Source organism: Poecilia formosa, unplaced genomic scaffold (genome assembly GCF_000485575.1).
Source record: "Poecilia formosa unplaced genomic scaffold, Poecilia_formosa-5.1.2 Scaffold168, whole genome shotgun sequence".
NCBI lineage: Eukaryota > Metazoa > Chordata > Actinopteri > Cyprinodontiformes > Poeciliidae > Poecilia > Poecilia formosa.
Genome location: NW_006800107.1, coordinates 391,004 through 411,694, shown reverse-complemented (window position 1 = coordinate 411,694; position 20,691 = coordinate 391,004). Strand labels below are relative to the sequence as shown.

The following is a 20,691-nucleotide window of genomic DNA, read 5'->3' as shown; positions in this document are numbered from 1 at the left end:
TCTCTTTCTTCACTCTCCAGTTCATTCTGGGTCAAATGGGATGTTACAAAAGCATCCATCCATCCATCCATCCATCCATCCATCCATCCATCCATCCATCCATCCATCCATCCATCCATCCATCTTCTTTACACCCTTGTCCCTAAGTGGGGTCGTGAGGGTTTAACACTGGAACTGATGAACTAAAACAAAACAACCAAAAACAAAAATAAAATGGACTCTCAGTCTCCATTAACAAAAAACATGCTTGAATAAAACTAAACAACATAAAGCCAAAGTGGAAAAAAATACTGCAATCAACCAAAAGAGTGCAGATTATGAAGCCTGTATTATATTGCCCTTCAGTAATCACTAGATTTAAGTAGAGAAGACGGACACATCCGACTACCTAATGCAGTAGTTCACACTACACGATTTTTTGCCCCCATTTTCCCCTTACGATAATTTTATAGCGTTGGCCGATCTAAGATTGTTGTTGGTGATTTCGTAACTGATCATCCTGCAGTGTGATGTAGATCGTCGTGCCGCTCCGATCTAAATCAGGGATTTTCCCCGACTGGGAGCTTAACGCTGAATGTGACAGGTAGCCAATCAGAAAGCGCGGATTCTCCTCTGTGCTTTCTGAGGGGAAATAACGAGGTGACAGCTGACACGGACATCGGATATGATATGATATGATATGATATGATATGATATGATATGATATGATATGATATATGATATGATATGATATATGATATGATATGATATGATATTTATTCAACATTTCGTGCAAAGAATATAGAAATGACAAGGAGAGGAGTTAGAGCCAAATTGCTACCGCAGTTGATAAACCCGGTAAGTTTTCAGCTGTTCTTCGTTAACAATGGGTTACAATGATTTTCATTCAGTCAGGACTTTACGCTGACTCTAGCCATAGGTAGATTCTAGTAAAGCATTGATTAATGCCTGGTTTTAAAATGAGTTAACTGGACTTGTAGCCATTATTTTGTGCCCATGTGGCTGGACACCACAGGGCACTACGAACCCGATCGAACCGTTATAGCCAGGATTTCTGTCGGCTAATGTGTCTCTCAGGTTTTGAAAATGGGCCGACAACTCGTGTCGTGTAAGCTGGACATTCCACTAAGGAACTGAGGAAGGGAGGGTCAGTGGAGAGCACCGGAGTTGAGCCTTTTTTCATCAGTGTTATCAAGAGAAAGAAAAAAAGGCAGGAAGAAACGATAAAGCCAATGAGGCCGATAGGTTTAATTTATCGTGCGATTAATTGATTTATCGTTTATCGCGACAGGCCTACCTTTACTTTAATTCCCCTAAAAACAGCTGAGTTGCATTAAAACTATTGAGCACCAACAAAACGGTCAGCCCCAGAAACTCTCAATTCTGGTCCAAAGTATCTCCAGCTCCAGTTCCAACATGCATTCAGATAATAAGCCTTCACACACTGGATGAATCCCAATTAGCTCCTCTTACTCCTGTAACAGAAGCAGACTGTGTGCACAGTAATGATCGCAGGAGGCCACCTTTACCTGCTGACAAATCCGACAGCTTCGCACTGGCTGTGAAATTCTGTGGGATTAAGTTGGCAAGTCTGAATCTGGCACAAGTAGCAGAGAGGAGTTAAAGCACGTGTGTCATGACTTGAAAAGATCCATTCATTTGCACATACACACACATACACGCACACACACACACTCCTGCAGAAAGCGCAGAGATTCACTCATTAGCTCAGAGTTTGCAGAACAAGTCCACACAAGTTCTTTTCCTCCCTGTTTTCTGTTCTTGATGGGCCACAGTGGTTGCATTTGTTTCTAACTCCAGCTAAAGCAGTTTAATTACTCTTTAAATTTCATACTGAGACTTTTAGCAGAGGAATGTATTCAGGTCAACTTACAGCAACAGGAAATTCAGCCTCAACAGCTGAAAAATAAACCATCTGAAAACACGTTCCGTTCACACAAACCTTAAAATGAAGACAAAACTGCTCTGAAGATGTTTTTTTTTTAAAACAGGATCAAACTGAGGTTTTCATTCTGAAAACTCTCAGAATCTGAATATTAGCAAAACGTGATATGAGATGATATTGGTGCAAGTTGTGATGCACTAAGTCATTTTGTAAAACGCCGCACACATATCACATTAAGTTGATTCTTATTTATGAAGAGGAATTTGAATAATTTAAACAGAAAAGACAATCAGTATTTCTCCAAGTTTAGCTCAGCAGAGAGTCGTCCATCTGTTTTAAAAATGACTCAAGAAATCAGAATTACTGACAAGTACAACTAACCAAGCTGTTTTTAACAAATCCATGACTTAAACTGAAAATGTAAATTCATTGGAAAACAAAACTAGTATGTCCAGGAGAGGAAACGCGTGTTTTGGAAAAATCAAAGTTCAGTGTTATTCTCTTGTCTGCTTTTTGCTGCTGGAAGTCAGTGAAGTGTAAGACAAGCAGAGACACGAAGAACATCAGGCTGAGGCGTCAGAGCCGCACAAGACACAAATCACACAAAGGCAGGTTGTGGAGCTGTTTAAAAAGCGATAAAAAAATAACTTTAAACACTAAAACATGTGTTTATTTAGGCAGTAAATTGTATATTTAAACCCAGAGTCTATTTTTTAAAAATTCCACCCAATAAAGATCCTGTTCTGTCACTTGGCAAGAAGGATTTCTCAACGGTACAAGTAAACGCAGGAATTTTATTCAATTCTAAAATATCAAGAAAATATTAAAGCATCGTAATGTGAAAGAGCACATTGGTACAAATATAAATATTTACACATTGGTACAAATATTTATATATTTAGAGTAAATAATTCAGTGGTGATTAGATAAACCAGCTGGACTTTTATTTCCTTGTATTTGTATACTGAGACTAACAATCAGCACCATAACGGAGCCAAGCTCAGATGGATTTAATAATCCCTTTCCACTGCAGGACTGTGTGGAAAAAAAAGTTGGCTTCACAGTTTAAAGCTGCAGCTTAGCTCTTTACAACGCGAGATATCAAAACAGATTTCCGCCTCAAACAGCTCTCGCTTTATAGCTTCCACTTCACTGCATCAGATCATCACAGAAACATAAACACACAGTGCAGGTGTTCTCACACAAAATGTGCCCAGACCTCTATGAAAACATCCAGTTTGCATTTACAGCTCAGTTATAAAAGCTGAGCTCAGGTGCAGCGACAAACATCTGAGGAGCATGATATTTAAATTTTAGCAGAATGATGAAGAGAGAATGCTAAAAACACGCAGCTCTGCAGCGTTTCTGTTTTATAAATTCACACTTTACCAAAAGACAAAGACGGCTGAAACCCAGCAAGCGAAGGAGCTCGATACGCAGCATCCCTTCCACAAAAACATCAATAAAACAGCTTTTCTATCTGAAAACCTTTCATCTCAGAGTTGCAGACAGTCATTAAATTCAAGCCAAACAGAACCGCTAACTGCCTGGTTCTGATGGACACCTGATAGTTAAGATACTTTACTTCTTCAGACAAACAGAAACAAAGCTTCAGTTTCAAAGACAGTAATCTTTAAATTTATACTTTCATCTAATGGCACTAGAAATTCACACATAATGATGTTGCATTATGTTGCACACTGCTCCAAATCTTCCTCAAGATTCCTAAAAAAACACTCCTGATAACTTAAATGTAGGACACCAGTTGAATTCTGCAGATTAAACAATAAAGTAGATCCTGCAGAAACAAAGGCAGGTTAAAGTCCGTCCAGTTATCTTCATTAGGTTTATAATAAACTTTAACAACAGAAATAACTCCTGTGTCAGATAATGAAATGGGTCAGTATGAGCTGAAGAGTCTGAAATTGGAAATAAAGTGGTTTGCAAATCAGCAAAGACAAAAACTGTTTGTGTATTTCTGCTTGAGATTGAATTTTTCCCAAGGGATAATAAAGTCTTATCTATCTCCATCTATCTAAAAAATATATATCTTAGAATGTAAAGCTGCTTAAAAAGTAATAAAAAGTTTAAACAGCCTGACAGTGGGATCTGTCTGAAAGAAAGTGGCACTTTGAAAGATGTTTGGTTACATCTTCAGTTTTATGTCACCAAGTACTTTAACCAACACACATTAGAGAATTCATTAACTTTACTGAAAGTCCAAAGCAATTTGCAGTTAAATGAAGTCGCTAGAAAAATAAAGCATAAAGTAACCAGGAAGTTTAACTTCTTCTCAACATATGAAGTCTATAATCCTATATTTCAAGTTTTCTTCTAATGAAAGTAAATCTCTACTAAATCAGTTCTTTAATCTCTTTTTTTTTTTACGTTGTTACGAAGTGTAAATGTCATGAAGCGAATAAAAACAAACACCTGGAGAAACTTATCAGTGTTTCATTACCTTCCAGTATCAGTTTCAGTCTGTTAACCACAAAGTGACATGTGTGTGGGTGTTTCCTTCACCTGGTTGTTCCCCGTCTCTCCGCCTCCGGCTGCTGCTCCAGCTCCCGCACCGAGCTCCGGTAACTTCCTCCGACTCAGCACCAGCAGGTAAACCAGCGCTCCCAGCCACACCAGCACCGCCACGGCCACCGCCAGCCTCCGACAGAGACGCTTCATTTTCCGGTCAGGAGGAGCCGACGGCGCCCGCAGCCCGGCTGCTGTCAGAATCCCATGTTAGGAACCGGGATTTAAACAAAAAACAAATAAAAGAAGCGGATAAAAGCAGAGGGAGCTCCTCCAGCTGAGCCGACACGAGCCCGTCCGGTCCCGCTGGCTGTTAAACACCGTGCGCGCGCGCGCTCCTTGACGCGCTCTCAACTCTCACCGGAGCTCGAGCGCTTCTGGAACACCGCCGTGTGTCCACGTGCGGTGAGGTCGGCGCGCGAGTATGGAGTGAGAGGCTGAGCGCGTTTCTCTGAGGTAGTCCTGGACCCTCCTGCAGGTTTGAGTGGGATGGAGGAGCTCCACCTGCCGACACCCACTCAGCTGCTCCGGTGCTGGGCGACATGTGAATGTCTGCGGCTGCAGGAGAACCAGGTGTGCCGCTCCGTGTGGGACCGCAGAGCGGAACATTTTCTCACGTTGCAACACAATTTAATTGTATTTTATAGGAATTATGAACGATAAACCAACAAAAAGGATAAATGTGAAATCTGGTTTGGACATTGTTTTACTATTCACCACTCTAAAGCAGGGCCTTGAGCATAATTTGATTTGAGGCCCCCTGTTAAAGCTGCAGTATGTAATTAGTATGGATATATACTAAAATTGTCACGATGTTTAACACTAGACAGATAACCTGTGAAAAACATCAAGCTCCTCTGCCTTCTCCCAGTGATTTCAGTGCTAATTAGCAGAGCCAGGAGGAGGGTCTTAGCACGGTCAATCATTCTTGTGTTTGTGCTGCTCACACTCGTCCCCTTGCTCTCTGCTGTGCTACAACTGGTTCACCACAGCAGGCTGTCATGAATGCTCTGGCTAGTTGCATGGCCACCGATGACGGGCGATAAATCGTTTTTCTTCAACGGTAAGTTGTTTCTCCACCATTAGCATATTTAGCAGTGCATAGACAAGCATGATTGATAGCACTTAAGACCCTCCTCCTGGCTCTAATTAGTGGTTTTTCAGAGGCAATAGCAGCTCAAGCAGGAGGTAGAGAAGCAAATCATTTCAGCAAAAAGACAAAAACCCAAGCTTTAGGACATATTTAGATGGATTAATCTATATTTTATGGAAGCATCACCATCAGTTTATCTTTTTCAGATGAGGCACAAATGCAGCGCATGTGTAGTGACCAGTCAGCAGTGATGTGTTTCTGAAGTTTAAAACAGATTTCACTGCTGAGTCACAGGTCAGAATATAACAGCACAACATGGCTGACATGAGGTCAAAGTGATACTGAACTTTGATCACAGAAATCTACCCAGCTCCTACTGAGAAATAAAGACAAAACATGTTTCCAGCTGCAACAAAACAGCTGGAAAGACAGGAAAAAGAAAGAGAAGAAGACAGAAAACAAAAACACAAATGGAAAACCTGAGATAGACGTGGTTAAAAGTGGTAGAATGAGGCAGAGAGAGCAGGAAGGCTTTCTGGATTTGTAGCTGCAGTCCCATTAATGTAGAGTTGGAAAAGAGAAAGTCAGTGATCCCACGTTTTATTTCAATAAATTATCAGACATCCCACTGAGGACATAGCTCTGTCTTAGAGTTCATGAATAAAACATGTGGAGCAAAGTATAAAAAATGATCCCATTTATGTCAGGAAAGAGCTCAGAAAGATAAACGCTTCAACTAGCTTGGTGCGCCATCTAGTGGTGAGGTAACGCAACTACAGAGAAAAACCACATTTTCCAGTGAAGCTTGGAAAAAATACTGTTTTGCTCAAACAATACGTTACATTGTCTGCAAAAACTGAAAATGCGCATGAAAACCTTAGAAAAACATGAATGTTTCTGCAGCTTCATGTTACCTTCAAATTGATCATTAAAATCTGTATTTTTGATATTCCCACAGCAATTGTAGCGTTTTATACATGAGTCGACTGTTAAAATTGCTTTTGCAGGTACTGTTGTGTTTATGAAGACCTTGAAGAAACAATGAAGCAGCTATCTCACATATTTGTACTTTCCAGGGAATTAACCTTTGAGCAAAAGTATCCCAGTGTGGTGGCACACTGTGTCCTGCAGGTGCTGAGTGGGCATTAATCTCACAGCAGAACAGATCAAATTCATCAATCCCGTCTCCTTTTTCAAATTGTTCCTGTCCTTTATTAAGACCCAAAGTCTTTTTTTATTTTTATAAAAAGTTAGCCCACTCTTGAAAGACAGTTATCTAAGAAATGTATTGCATAGATAAATGCAGATTTAGAACGTTTTGCATTGCATACGAGTCACTGTGAGCAGTTTTCATCCCAATTTAATACAATTCAGGTAAGAATCTACATTGACTTCCTTTGCAAACCGTCTCATTTTTTATCATCTGCCTTTTAAAAAATATACTGAATAAACATATTTTCCTATTTTAGTTACAACTGTTCAAAATCTAAAGATTTTTAGCTTCAAATAACTTGATTTGGTTTTGAGTTTACCAACTTTAGTTTTCTTAATAGTACGTCTGTAGCGTCAGACGTAAAGCTGATGATAGTTACGTTTTACTAATGGTCACTAAATGCTGCCTGCTAAACATAGCAATACAATAAGAGCACCATATGTTCATTTATAAGTGTGAGAAGAAACTATAAATCAAAACATTTTATTGTGTTATTTGTAGCAGCTTGTAGTGTGCTGGTAGTCAGTCTCGGTCTGAATGTTGTTACAAAAAAAATTCAATAAATCAGTTTGGAAATCAGGGAAAAACTCCTCGGCAGCTTCCTGTTCTCTTTCAATCTGGGGATAATTTAAGAACAGCTATGCTAACTGTTGGGTGCAGTTTTTTATATTTGTATTGTTTTATGTTGTAGAGTTTAGGGGAAAGTTTAATCTCTTTCTGCAGTCCTGCTACATTTCCATGTTTGTCCCTGAACCTCATTAGCAGCGGTGCAGCAGGAGTCACCTTCCTGCTGGTGATGACCTCATTCCTGCAGTTTTCTGTAGCACCACAGTCGTTTGGGTCATGCTTTAGCTTTACATCTCGACAGCAGCACCGTGCTGCACTGGGAGCGTGGAATTATTTTATGCATTTTCTCTTAATATGGACAGAAATGAGTTTGTTTCTACAATGGTTTCTTTGAAGGTTACCTTCACATAACGATCTCAAAGATTTCTCCTAGATTGCTACAATGTGCAGAAACTATTAGTTTTAATGAATCAGTTTGATTTCTAAGTGGTGTATAAACTGCAACCACATGTAAAGAGCGACATTCAGGCTGTTGTACACGGTGAATATCTGATAAATAAATGCTTACATGCACATTACGTCAGTGTGTGAAAAGCTGGGTTTAGTAGAAACTTTCCTACTTTCAGTTATGATGCATAACTGTGGCAACAAAGTGCCAGGAGCAGATTAGCATCTCAAAAGCGCAAATACATGAACTTTGACCCCAAAGGAGTTGAACCAGAGGCTTCATGGATGCAGAGCAGAACCAGGGAATGGAGAAAAGCACAAAGTTCAAACTGTCTATTGATCATGGCATCCTTTGTCTCTCAGCTTTCTAACCGTACGGCTGGACAGGGACAGAGAAACAGTAGAAGCAGAAGAGGCGGATTAACAGCTAGCCAACAACTGATGATGTCATCCAGATCATGTTACTGTGAAATATCTCTGCTGTCTGGAAATGGAGCTGTTAGCATGTCATAACGGTCATATAGCAACAGCCTTCAGTCAGAAGCCTCTTCAGATTCACTGCAAGACTGACTGCTACTGGAGATCCTTTCAACCCACAGGATTACCATCAACAGCGATGCTAAAGATACTGAGATGATGAGCTACATCTCATTTCCCATTGGGATTAGAAAAGTATTTCTGAATTTAACCGCCTTCAAAACACCAGGTGTAATTTTTTTGTAACAGAATTACTGAAATAGATTCTTTTTTTTAGTCATATTCTTATTTTTCAATGTACCAGTACATGTTAGGTTTGCATTAAACATATGGAAATAAATTGACACCAACACAAAAGCAACATCCTCTAATCCAGTTTAATTTCCTCAGCAGAAAAAAAATAAGTGGAACATGATCAAATTAAGAGGGAAATAAAATAGGACAGAATTATGTTCTTGCTTTATACATTTAACTAAATATGCCACTCTATGCTAGGGTGTAAGTAACTCAAACTGATATACGGTTAAATAATTTTCTTCTTTAAAAAGGTACAGAAAGATAATCTTTTTTTTCCTGTTTCTCATCAACACTCAAAGAAAGAAAAACGCATGGAAATGAGAACCAGTCAGAACTTCTCCAGAACCCTCTCACACGTTGCTGCGTCGCCGTGGGAGACGGGAGAGGCGAAGGAGGGAAGAAATAATCCGGTTGTGCCGAGGGTTAGCATAGTAAAGTGGTGATGGACAGGTTTTCAACCCGCCATGCTGCAGAAGCTCCAGTTCTGCTTCGTGCTTCTCAGTTAATCCTACAACAAAACGTACAGTCCAGCATTACCCATGATGCATTGTGGGTACTGCTGCACCGTGCGGTTATTCCAAGCCTGTTTTTAACAGATTGCAACTTCAAACCTTTGCACGCACACTGGTGCCAAATGCCCAAATTAAGAACGAAGAGAAGGAAGAAAATGTCTGCAATGCCACAAACAGATACATGTTAGAAGAGTCTCTGAAGAACAGATGGAAAAACTGAACAATATGCACAGCACAAAGTCCGAACAGGCAGGCTGCAGAGGCCCAGTCAGAACCAACCACCAAATTCAGCAATTCACCTCGTTTCTGCAGCCAAAACCACCTGAAGCATCATTAAAACACAGAATCAGATTAAATCTGAAACAGCTCAGCCAATCACAGCTGGTTGCTGTGATCCAGGTTCAAGCTGTTTTTTTTAATCCTGGTTTTCTCTGATGAAAAGAAAGCTCAGAAGCAGAAAAGGTGACTTATGCTAAAAAAAATATATATAAACATGAAATAAGATGCTAATTATTACATTCCAAACAGCTTCCTGCAGTCCCAAACACAGAACGAAGGAACTGCAGAATGATTTCAGTTCACTTCAGCACTAATGAACTCCAGATGCAGTTTTGGTGTCGAACACTTTCAGTGAAAACAAAATGAAGTTGCGACGCCGTCTGTGTACCACGCAGCGGGAGAAGAGGATCTGCTACAGGGTTGATCTGTCGGACTCCGTCCTTTAGTGTTTTTTTCCTCATTAATATTAATATTTATGATTTAGTCCAGGTGAGCCGAGGCAGGGACTGGCTGGGAGAAACAGAACGCATCACCGTCACGGCACCCAACGCCATGCGGTGGCGCTGTGACGCTGCGCGTGGACCGAAACGTCATGGAAGGAACAGAAGAAGAAGAAATGAGGAAGAGGAAGGTGGGTTACAGGTTTTACACTCCAACCCCCTGATGGCGACCTGAGGAGCGGCCGCGGGGCGGAGCCTGACCCCCCGCCGCGGCCGAGTCATGGAGGACAGGAAGAAGAGATGAAAGCAGGCCGAGCGGCGGAACCGTTCGACCGGACTTCCTGTGATGGAGAGAGAAACGGAGAGAAGAGGAGGAAACCATGGCGACGAGTCTGACTGGGTCCATCCTCTCCAGGAGGGGAGGGTGGGGTTAAGGCTGTGTGTGTGTGTGTGTGTGTGTGTGTGTGTGAACATGCTGAGCGGGGCCTGGAACAGAGCAGACGCTCCAGCACCGAGCTTAGATCCACGTTTATTGGGTCAGATGCAGGACGCCCTGCCCACCGGCCCCTCCCCTCCCCACCCCGTCTTCCTCCTCCTCTTCCTCCTCTGTAAGTGCCTGGTCTGTGGAGCGGGACGGCCGATCAGGAGCACTCCTCCCCGATGCGTTGGCATGAGCGGCCCACCTTGCGGTCCAGCTTCACCATCTTGAGCACGGCCTCCTCGCGCCCGCGGCCCAGATGGTCGAACAGGCAGTCGTGCTGCTCAGGTAGACGGTGCAGCATGCAGAACACATAGCCTGGAGGAAACACGGAGCGCAGTGAGGCGGGAACGCCGCAAACGCTCAGAACGTTCCATGTTTTGTCACATAGACTCAGTTCTGCATGTTTAGGTTTCAACAAATGAAAAGATGAAAACTGTAGCGTTCATTTTAGTAATCAAGTACGAATGTTATATCATCGAGTATATTATTGTGACAATTCAGCAAATTTTACACATTAGAAATGTATGAGGAAGTGCAAATATATAAATTTAATTCCATTTTTAAATGGAATACAATAAAAATGATATGACCCAAAAGGCTATTCGCCTTAAAGGATGAATCTGCAGCTAAAACATTCAAACATGTGAAAAGCTCAGCCTTTTACCAATAGAGATTAGGCTGATCTGCTGACTCTTGTCAATTAACTGATTAATAAATTTAGACCAAAATAAGCTTAATAGGAGATTTTTTTTCCACAGAATTTAAACCAGGTGAAGCTAAAACTGAGGGTTTTTTTATTGCATTTTAGGCAATAAAATGTTTATTTTCTTACTTTAAAAATGTAGTCAATTATTTTTCCTGTGCACCTTCTAATGTATTTCTAATACTGCTTACAAAAGGCTTCACTGGGTAAATGAAAAATCAGCAGAATGTGCTGTTTTTAGTCAGATTACTCGATAAATCTTGAGAATAATTAAGTGAATGAATTGTGTTTTATGTTCAGTGCTTCGTTTGTGTTGGGGTTCTGCAGAACTCACCACAGCGACATGAGCCCAGCTCCTGCTGCACCAGCTCTAGTTTGGTTTGGCAGCGGTAGCAGCGCCGGCGGTTCTTCTGTTTGGGCGTCCCGCGGCTCTCCTCGCCGTTCCCCTCCTTCTCTTCTGTGCGCGGCCGTTTCTCCGGCGTGGCCTCGCTCTCTGGGCTGGAGGCTGCAAACACAACCAACGGGGTTACGTGTGTGGAGCTGGAAGTGGGGCAGCTCACGCAGGGCGGCGGGCAGGGAGGGGGCGGACGCCTACCTGATTCACGTGGGCGTTTTGTGGGTGTGCAGAGTGTGCCTTGGGCTGTTTCTGTGGACGTCACGCCTGCAGATGGACAGTCACAGGATGAGAGATGCATACAGAGAAATGACCTGCTTCCACTGCCAACAGCCTGCTGGAGGGGAAACCTTGGAAACAACAACATAATGATGAAAACTCGAGGTTTAACTGGTATGAAGGGACCTGAGGATTCTGGTTGGACATGAAGCAGGAAATGAAGAACAACTCTTCATCACGTTACAGATCTAGATCAATGTTCTCACCTGATGCAGTACAACTGGTCCTAAAGATGCATTAAAGGGCCAGTCTGGACTGTAGAGTGCCCTCTGCTGTCTAAAGACCTGAAGTGAGCTTCAGATTTATTCCCACCCCTGCCTTACATATGTCCCGTTGCCTAGCAACCATGACAGGATTAAGCAAGATGGTAAAAATCCAGCTCGAAATATTGAGGATCTTTATTTAATCTTTTCTAACTAATCAAATAATTTAAAAGTTTAAAAAATGATAAGCAACATGTCTATGTAAAAGCCTAACACAATTGATTCATGCATCGCTAAATTAGTAAAAGTAAATATTAATTTCTACCACATCTTTCAGACATATAGGTCGCAAAATGTTTCACAAAGGCAAAATGAATGAATGAATGAATGAATGAATGAATGAATTTGGACACACACGAAGTGTTTTCTGAATGATTTGCAGAGACAGATCTGATAAAGTGATGATCTGACCATCTCCATGTTCTCACAGAAAGCAAATGCAACTAAAATTTATTTTTTTTGTCCATGCGCGACTTTTTCATGGCCGTCTGAACAGCTCAATTCTGATCTTTTCATCCCCCCGAAAAAATCTGATTTGAGCTCCTTTTATATGTGGTACTAAATCAGATATGCAGCTGATTATTTGCAAAAATATTACATTTCAGCAAAAAATCTGAGTAGAGCCTCCAGACCAGCTGAACGACTTCTTCCTGTGATTTCTACCATCAGCCTCTCACAGTTTAGCTTTTGAAGCTAATGTTACATGAAGCCCAAACGCATCAATCGCTAAATGAACGTTAAGCAGAATAAATTCTGACTTGTTAATAAGCTAAACTCAGATTAGCTGTTAGGGGACAGACATTTTGTTGCTGAAGCAGCCGTCTCTGTGAACTCTGCATGTCTGAACCCGGCTTCATGCTGGGACTTTAACTGAACTCTTTCTGTGAAAATGCTTCAAAGACTGGGAGCTGCTCCACCTAGTGTCCAGACAGAGTTTTACATTCAGACCAGCCATGCTCTGTAGCTCTGCACTCTCCACAAACATCATCAGGTCCAGTCTTCCTTCCTTCATCACCAAGTCGTCAGCTTCGTTTTAGACACCAACGTTTCATTCACCTCTGAAGTTACTTTTGTAACTTATACATTATCTAGTTTTAGGACTTGAAGCCTTAAAAACAGCTTGTTCAAACAGGTGAACAGGGTAACCATGACGACGTTTACCTTCTGTCCGGCTGGAGAACATGGCAGCTGACTCTGCGGCTGACGGCGGCTCCGAGCCGGGCGGCAGCGACAACGATAGTGACTCGCTACTGCTACTGCTGCTGTCGCTGCTGAACACGGATGATTGGCTACTCCCAGGACTTTGGATTGGCTTGGAGGCGAGGTCGTCCTCTGGCTGCTTCTTCTGGACATCTGGACGCAGAGATGGAGGGGAAAAGCGTCACCACACTGCAATCTCAACTGTTAATGAGCCGCATTTATCCTGCCATGACAAATTATTTATGCAGTAATAAAAAAAATGTGTAAGAAGAAATTTGCACAACCGTTCATGCAGCTTGCATGCCTTTACTTCTCCCTGCTGGAGAGAAAGGGTTAAATCTTCAGATCATTTGCTCTCAAGTCTAAGGCGACTTTCCTCATGCTGACCTTTGACCCAGTAGACTTGAACCTTATTGAATCAGCAGCATCTGAAGATCTCATATTAGATTATTAAATAAAATCAGAATCTTAAAAAAGCCGCAAATAAAATCTAATTACCTAAACCAAACAAACATTCCTGATACCTGAATGATTCATTAACTGACTCATATGCAGCAGAAAAACTGATCATGTTTGGAAAACATTCAATATCTCTAGACAATTTTCAGTTCACATATTTGCCACTAAATATTTATTTAGTTCACTTTTTAATTTACCAGTTCCACGTCTTTTAGGATATTTGGTATTAACCTCTTGGTAAATAAAACCAGTTAACTACAGATAATCTGAGAAAGTGATCAGATTTAATTGATCTTCAGTTTCATTGGAAAGATGAAAACTCAAAAACCTGATATTTTACCGATCAGTGAATGCCTCATATCATTTAAAGTCCCCTAGGAGACAGGAACAACTCTCTTAAGTGCAGATGTTGTTACTGAGTGAAGAAGATTAAAAGTTACACATTTTCAATTCAGGAAACACTATTTGTGTTTTTGCCCTTTCAAATCAAACTTTATGTTTTACAACATAACACTTTAATAGCCAATTATTATTAATCACTGATTATGTCACGTTTGACACACACTAGACATTTCAAAATGAATTAATAAAATGAGTGAAAGGGTATGCAGGCAAATCTGCTTTTCTGCAACACGATGGCAACAATCTTGATAGAATTTTCCTATAAACATTTTCTAAAAACAACAAATATTGTGAAAAGCAGCAATTTCAACATCTGGCCCAATGGGGGGAAACCAGCTCAGTCTGGCAACCCTGGAGGAAACATGGAAGAAACCGTTTAAAAGGAAACAAGTCAGGACATGTCTGCAGTTCATTCAGGCTTCAATAGAGAGTTTAGTAGATAACAGGAAGGCTGTTTGCAGTAAAGATTGATTTATTATTTTAAGGTTTAAAGATTTGTTCTGAAATGAGTTAAGACAAGGGAATATCCATAGATGCTGTTGTTTTAATAATGCTACCATGCTAACAGTGACGGTGTTGCTGGTTTAAGAAGCTAATGAATGTTTAAAACGTCGACTTCATAATTCTGTTTTCATCGTATGTCAGCAATTCAAACATGACATAACTCATTGATACTCATCAATGCATCTCTACACTCCAACTTAGATTTTCAGGTGGAAAAAAATAGTTTTCCTCATTTCCAAGTAACTTCCAGGCTGGTAGAAAAGCCCTGTGGTCACCTTGGAAACCAGAGCTTGGCCTCAGACTCTCCTGAAGCCTGCAGGTATTGTTTCCAGCCTGGCTGCTGAAGCTCAGAGTGGATGCTGGTCTGCAACAACCCACTTCTGCTTGGCTCCACACTGGTGTGTATTGGGTCTATTCTGAGCGGCGGCGCTGTCTCTGGTGGGAGCCTCAGAGTCGGGCCCTTAGGTCCTCTGTCTGCAGTACCCACTGGTTGCCATGGCCACAGACAGGGCTGCAGTGCATCCTCCATCCATCCGCCACAGCCAGACTAGAGAAAACTTCATGCATTTCTTAGCATGTTTAAACTTTAACTGGGGCTTTTCTCTGTCCGGGAAATGAGAGAAAATCTAAAAACAACCTTATAACCGGAGAAACCCAGAAACCACAGGAGGAGTCCGGTACTTTTCAAACCAGTTTTAAAATTATCTACATGAGTCACATTTCATTATCAAGGAAATATTTTCAGCTTTTCTTCAATCAACTGATCTATGACTCAACCTCTTCCTTCAGTGACTTTTGTTTAGCTGGAATGGCTGTGGGTTGGGATGACAGAAACTAGAGTTTAAAACAGGAATCTGTCATTTCATCAGCTCTGCTGCGGCCGTCACACGGGACCTGAACGCAGCGGCGCAGCGAACCGATGCAACGCACCCAACATGCAACCCACCCAACATGCAACCCACCCAACATGCAACCCACCCAACATGCAACTCACCCGCCGCATTCAGGGATTTGAATCTCTGCAGTAAATTGTGGCGACTGTAGTTAAGCAACAAGTGTTCGTGCCAACCGCTGGAGAGAAACTAAACTCCAAACAAACACGTCCAAGAAGGAACTAACTAGTTTTATTTTAGATGTTAAATTATTCTGTATATTTACATTAAACTCTTACAGTTGAGAAGGTTTTGAAGCAAATATTAGTATTCAACAGAAGTATCTTAATGTAATCAGGTCCACTCCATGCAAAAAAGCAGGAGAAAGCTTGAGGACAGTATCATTTACATGGAGGTTATTTTTATCTCAACGGTTTTTACTGATTTCAGTTTGAAGAGAAAGATTAAACATAACAAAGGTTTGAGGAAGAGAAACCAACATGTTCAGTGCAGCTTGGGGCGACTGTAACATCGACTGATTGATTCAGGAACTGCTTCATATCAGTAAAACATGAAGGACCCGCCCAGATAAGGATGTTTACAAGTGGCCAAAAAAACACTGCTTTTACTCCTCCACACCTGTAGGTGGTGCTAAACTTGGAGTATGGTAGTATGGCAGACAGCACAGAATGAGTGGAGGTTTTAGTCTGGAGAGATGGCGAAGTTGAATGTCTTCTCCGTGTCACATTGGAGTATAAAACTGTTGTTACGTTTGACGAGTTTGGGTTAGAAGTCAGGTTAGAGCAGGGGTGTCCAAACTTTTAGACAAAATCTTCAACTCAAAAGTAGTCTTACCAGAAAAGTATAATTTTCAAACACTAAAATTATTTTTTCCCCTTTTCAACATTAAACTAGGCATAAATGATTTTAATTAAACAAATAAAGAAATCAATCATTTTGTAGAAACTTCAAAAGTTTTTTGCACGTTTTCCTTGTTAAAATTAAGGAAACCAGTTTGCTTATTATTCTGGGCTCAACTGAAGAAAACTGAGAAATTATTTGGTAAGTTCTCGGTAATAATAAACAGGTTCTGGACTAATCTTCATTTGGAAGCACTTGCTGTATTTAGCCAAGTTCAGAAACTGAAATTAAAAGCAAATTTGTTTCTTTAAAGTTTGTAGATTTGGTCCCATTTAGCATGAAACTGGAAACGAAGGCATAGAGCTTGGAAAATATGATCACTTTGTGTTAGCTAAAATGTTGGCAAATAGATTCTAAAAGTCATAGTTTTGTTCTAATTTATTTAAACATATTCTTGAATTGTAGTCGATGGGCCACACAAGATCAGTGTAGGGCCAACAAATGGCCCCCGAGCCTCACTTTGAACATCCTTGGGTAACGAAACTTTGTTTTGTAAATATATTAAAAGTTCTTGTGTGGCGAGGCCTAAGAAAGCCCGCATAACAAGCCGACCTTACTGAAAGGAAGGAGAAAATATAAGATACTAATTAAGTTAAATTCATTATTTTTTATGAGAAATTGTTTTTCCAGCCTACAAACTGTACTTCTTAGATCTGCTTTACAGTTTCCTGCCACCTGCTGTTCTCTACCATTACTGTACTGAAACAGTTACCAAGTAATAAAATGTAAGAACAATCTGGAACAAATAAAGCTGTTAGAAAGACTCACCAGCAAAACATTTGGAGCATAAGTTCATGGTTTTACTGGACCTGTAAGAACAGAAAACAGTAACAGTTATTCAACAGCTCAGACGTCCAGAGTCTGTTTAAGAATGTGGAGAAGCTAAATTATACACTGAAGTCATGGTCATTTTTCATATGTTCATTCACAACAGGATAATAAATGGGACTAAATAAATACCTTCCTCTTTCATAAATGCCAGTGAGATTAATCCCATTTTCAACATCTCAGATGACAGTTATCTCACATCCTGAGTGAAATATAACAGCTTTCATAACCTCTACAGCCAGGAAGCTTCATTTATATTAATATTTTGGAAAATGCTCCTTTGAGTCCCAGTCAAGGAAAGACAAACAGAAACACATGACTGCTGTTATACCAGATATCCATATGGCTGGATTCAACTAATTATGTCACAGTTATTGTTGCTTCATTTCAATCCACTGGCTGGCTGCTTTAATGAAGACAATGTGTGAAAACAGATGTAAATGTTCACCTTCTACGTGTTTTCAGTTGATGTCCCGACTGAACTATGAATCAGCATTAAAAGCTCTGATGTCAAGAACAAGATGGCTGTTCTTAGAAGAACATCTGCTCTGTTCTGGTTTTCCTCCAATGTTGAACCTTCATCTGCTTCCGTCCCGTTCTGGACACATCGTTAGTCTCCATGACAACACTGAGGCGTTTCTGTCACCTGTCGCTCTTGTCGATGGGACACAAACTAAAACTTCATGGGATTTTCCCATCATTGTTCTTCCAACAGGAGTTATGGCACTAATGCTGCAGGACGAGTAGGAAAACATTTCTGCTCTTTAACAGGGTGATGATTGTTTTATTTCAATATTTGTTTCACTAAGATTAAAATCTGACGCAAACTTGGCCTGAGAGGCTTCGCCAGTAAAATTCAGCCTGGAACGAAAACAATTTAAAACACTCAGAGTCGTCGTCTTCACACCTTGGAGTTCCTATTTTGAGACAACATAGTTAAAGTTTTTACCCATAAATCCATTTTATTTGTTGAAATTAAACCAAAGTTCACACAAATACATTTTGTTTCAATAGAAATACTGGAATCAGAAGCTCAGACTTAAAACGAAAGGTTACATTTTAAATCGGGATTTGTGGGGTTTTTTAATCAATCTTTCATCTAGAACTAGTTATGAGAAAAAAAATGCAAGAAATCCCAGATACACTTTCAATAAAATTATTTAAGTTGCAAAAACAGATCAACAGCACTGACTCATAACACTGGTTACAATGATCACACAGATTATCTTTACTGGGATTCAACAATAGTAAAATACACATATCAGGTACATGTTCAAACTGTCCAGTAGAAGATAGGAAGTGACAATATTCCAAAACACTTTTAAAATCAAGATACAAGGTAGGAAATTGAGAAGGAAGCCAACACTAATGTTTATGGATTTTTAATGCCTTAAATGCTAAATTAAAGCAATGACTGAAAATGACTTAGTTTAAAAAAATTATCTCAAAATGTGATTTCCATGAGCTACAACAGGAACAGAGAGAAATTGGTCCATTTAGAAGCTGAAAGCTGCTCAACAGGATCTAAAATTAAACAGTTGGTTTTTTTTAGAGGGACAATGTTAAAGGTTAACATCCATTCCTGTAAGGAAGGTCCTGTTCAGAGCTGAGTGCAGCCAGAAGGTTTGGTGGGTCAGGCCAGCCTGCGGCTCCAGGCAGGTGTTGTTCTGAGTGGAGGCAGCCAGAGTCATTAACACTCAACGGTACCATCTGGGTCACCTGACATTGACAGGTGGGCTCCGGTTTGCCAACTACACCCAGAATACTGGGGTGGCTGCTTCCCAAATGACAAGTCATGTGACAGAACATGGGAGTATCTTCCTGTCTGGAGGTGGCCTCCATTAATCAGGGATAAAACGGTGTGTGTGCCTAGTAATGAAACAGAGATAAGCTGAGAACACTCTGTTTCTATCTAGTGTTACAGTGAGTTGTATAATGGTGGAGAGAAACAAACTGACAGTCGTTTGTGTCGCTGTTGAATAGATTAAAGATCATATGAAGTCATTTCTCCTATGGGGCAACACAGCAGACATGAGTGAATCACATCCGGTATGCAACACACATCCACTAGTTTGACAAGTCCGACTGTAAAAACGGTTGAAAATGCTTAAAGGCTTTTTTGAATGAAGGAATTGTTTACAATATATGCAAAAGCACCTGTTGGTAGTTTTATTTTTATTTCTTTTGAAGGATTAAGGACAAAATGGCACGTTTAAAAGAAACCTGCTGGCAATAAATCATTCTCTCTCACGGGTACGTCATCTCCTGGCTTCACGAACGGATTTAAAACACCATCTTTTTAAAGCGAAAAACAAAACCCAGCACCGGAATTACATTTATCCATCATGTATCCATACATGTAATTAAATTTAGTTGTTTTAAAAGCGATAACGTGTATTTATTAGCCAACTTCCCAACCCCCCACCCTCGGCCTGCTCGACAGAACAACAACAATGGGTTTGAACCCACTGAGAACATTTCATCCGGATTTACTTTTCGGTTATAGATAGAGGGTTTAATCTAGTTTATACCGGCTCAAACACTTACCCCCAAAATCCGCAGGGACACCGGGGAGGTAGAGAGGAAGCTTTGCTCCGTTCACTTGTGTCTCCCATGACTTCCAACAACCCCCAAAAAAGCCCCAATATGGAAACGCAAGGCCGGGGATGAGTCCGGGGCCTGGTCCTTAAACGAGGAAAACGGTCCAACAACCAAAAGAAACAAAACAAAACAAAGGAAGAATGTTGGCTTCCGTTAAAGTCCACAATCCGAGGAGGAAGGGCGGTGAAGGTGAACCGTTTCTGCCGTTGGGAAGAACAAACGGCTCGGTTTGAAGTGGAATAATTGAACGGTACTCAAAGCAATCAGCTGGACATTCGGACGTTTCGATCGGCGAGCGGAATGAGAAATGGGGGGGAGTCTCGGTGCTTTACACCGCACCGAAAAACGGGAAATGACCACCAGCCGTCCGGAGAAACAGATAAAACACAATTATGGCGACGTTAAATAGGTGGGAGGGTGAGATAAAAGAAAGAAAAAATAAATAGACCAAGGCCTTCCCCTCACAGCGGCTCCGGACCACCCCCATTCACACGTCGCTGGTACGTTGCGTTAGGCCGGAAACGCGTCCATCAAACCAGAAATGTCAATATTGACCGAAGACACAAAAGCAGAATGAAGCAAGAAACTGAAAATTACACGACAAAAACCAAACTGAGCAGGAAACAAATGAAAATATTTTACTTTTTTTATGCAGCTGACGCCAAATAAGGCGAGACTGTGAAAAGGTCGGCCTAGTGGCGATTATTGGCTTTGCTGTAATCTGTTTACCTGTGTAAAACTCAGAAAGTTTTAATCAACGAAATCAAACTAATTTAACATCAAGATATTTTAAAAATAAGAGTTTGATGTGTTTTGTGTGATTAAGTGAGTTAACTATAAAAAAAAGTTTAAAAAAGTTTTTAAAAACCAATTTAAAAATTAATCCGCAAAAAACAAAAAAAAAGATGCAAGATACAATGGAATATCAAACTTTTTTCACGTGAAACTACTCCAATGAATTTAGGTGGAAATATAGATGATGTCACTGAACCTTCATGTTGCCAAAGATAGAAAGAAATGGTAGACA

At 40.7% G+C, this 20,691-nt stretch overlaps 2 protein-coding genes across 4 annotated transcripts in view; both read right to left on the bottom strand.

Moving 5' to 3' along the window:
• The window catches only part of galnt14 (UDP-N-acetyl-alpha-D-galactosamine:polypeptide N-acetylgalactosaminyltransferase 14 (GalNAc-T14)), a 153,792-nt gene extending 148,725 nt beyond the window's left edge, over window positions 1-5,067 (bottom strand). Inside the window, exon 1 of one of the 2 annotated variants that reach the window (XM_016677872.1) lies at window positions 4,430-5,067. In XM_016677872.1, the coding sequence (XP_016533358.1) occupies window positions 4,430-4,585 (156 nt within the window). In that variant the 5' untranslated portion in view covers window positions 4,586-5,067. The remainder of the gene's footprint in view (window positions 1-4,429) is intronic. The other variant, XM_007564779.2, reaches the window with a different exon arrangement.
• A 3,520-nt stretch (window positions 5,068-8,587) lies between these two features.
• Window positions 8,588-20,158, bottom strand: LOC103146757 (AN1-type zinc finger protein 3-like). Of its 2 annotated transcripts, XM_007564778.2 has the most exons (7): window positions 19,611-19,644; window positions 17,004-17,044; window positions 13,362-13,396; window positions 13,039-13,230; window positions 11,537-11,602; window positions 11,276-11,446; window positions 8,588-10,553 (listed from the first exon to the last, which is right to left on the bottom strand). In XM_007564778.2, exons 3-7 carry the CDS (start codon window positions 13,366-13,368, stop codon window positions 10,399-10,401), a joined length of 591 nt encoding a protein of 196 aa, XP_007564840.1. In that variant the 5' UTR covers window positions 13,369-13,396; window positions 17,004-17,044; window positions 19,611-19,644; the 3' UTR covers window positions 8,588-10,398. The 2 variants fall into 2 exon arrangements, with proteins under 2 accessions (XP_007564840.1, XP_007564839.1); XM_007564777.2 differs by lacking the exon at window positions 13,362-13,396 and having other exon boundaries at window positions 19,611-20,158.
• Between the last annotated feature and the right edge of the window lie 533 nt (window positions 20,159-20,691).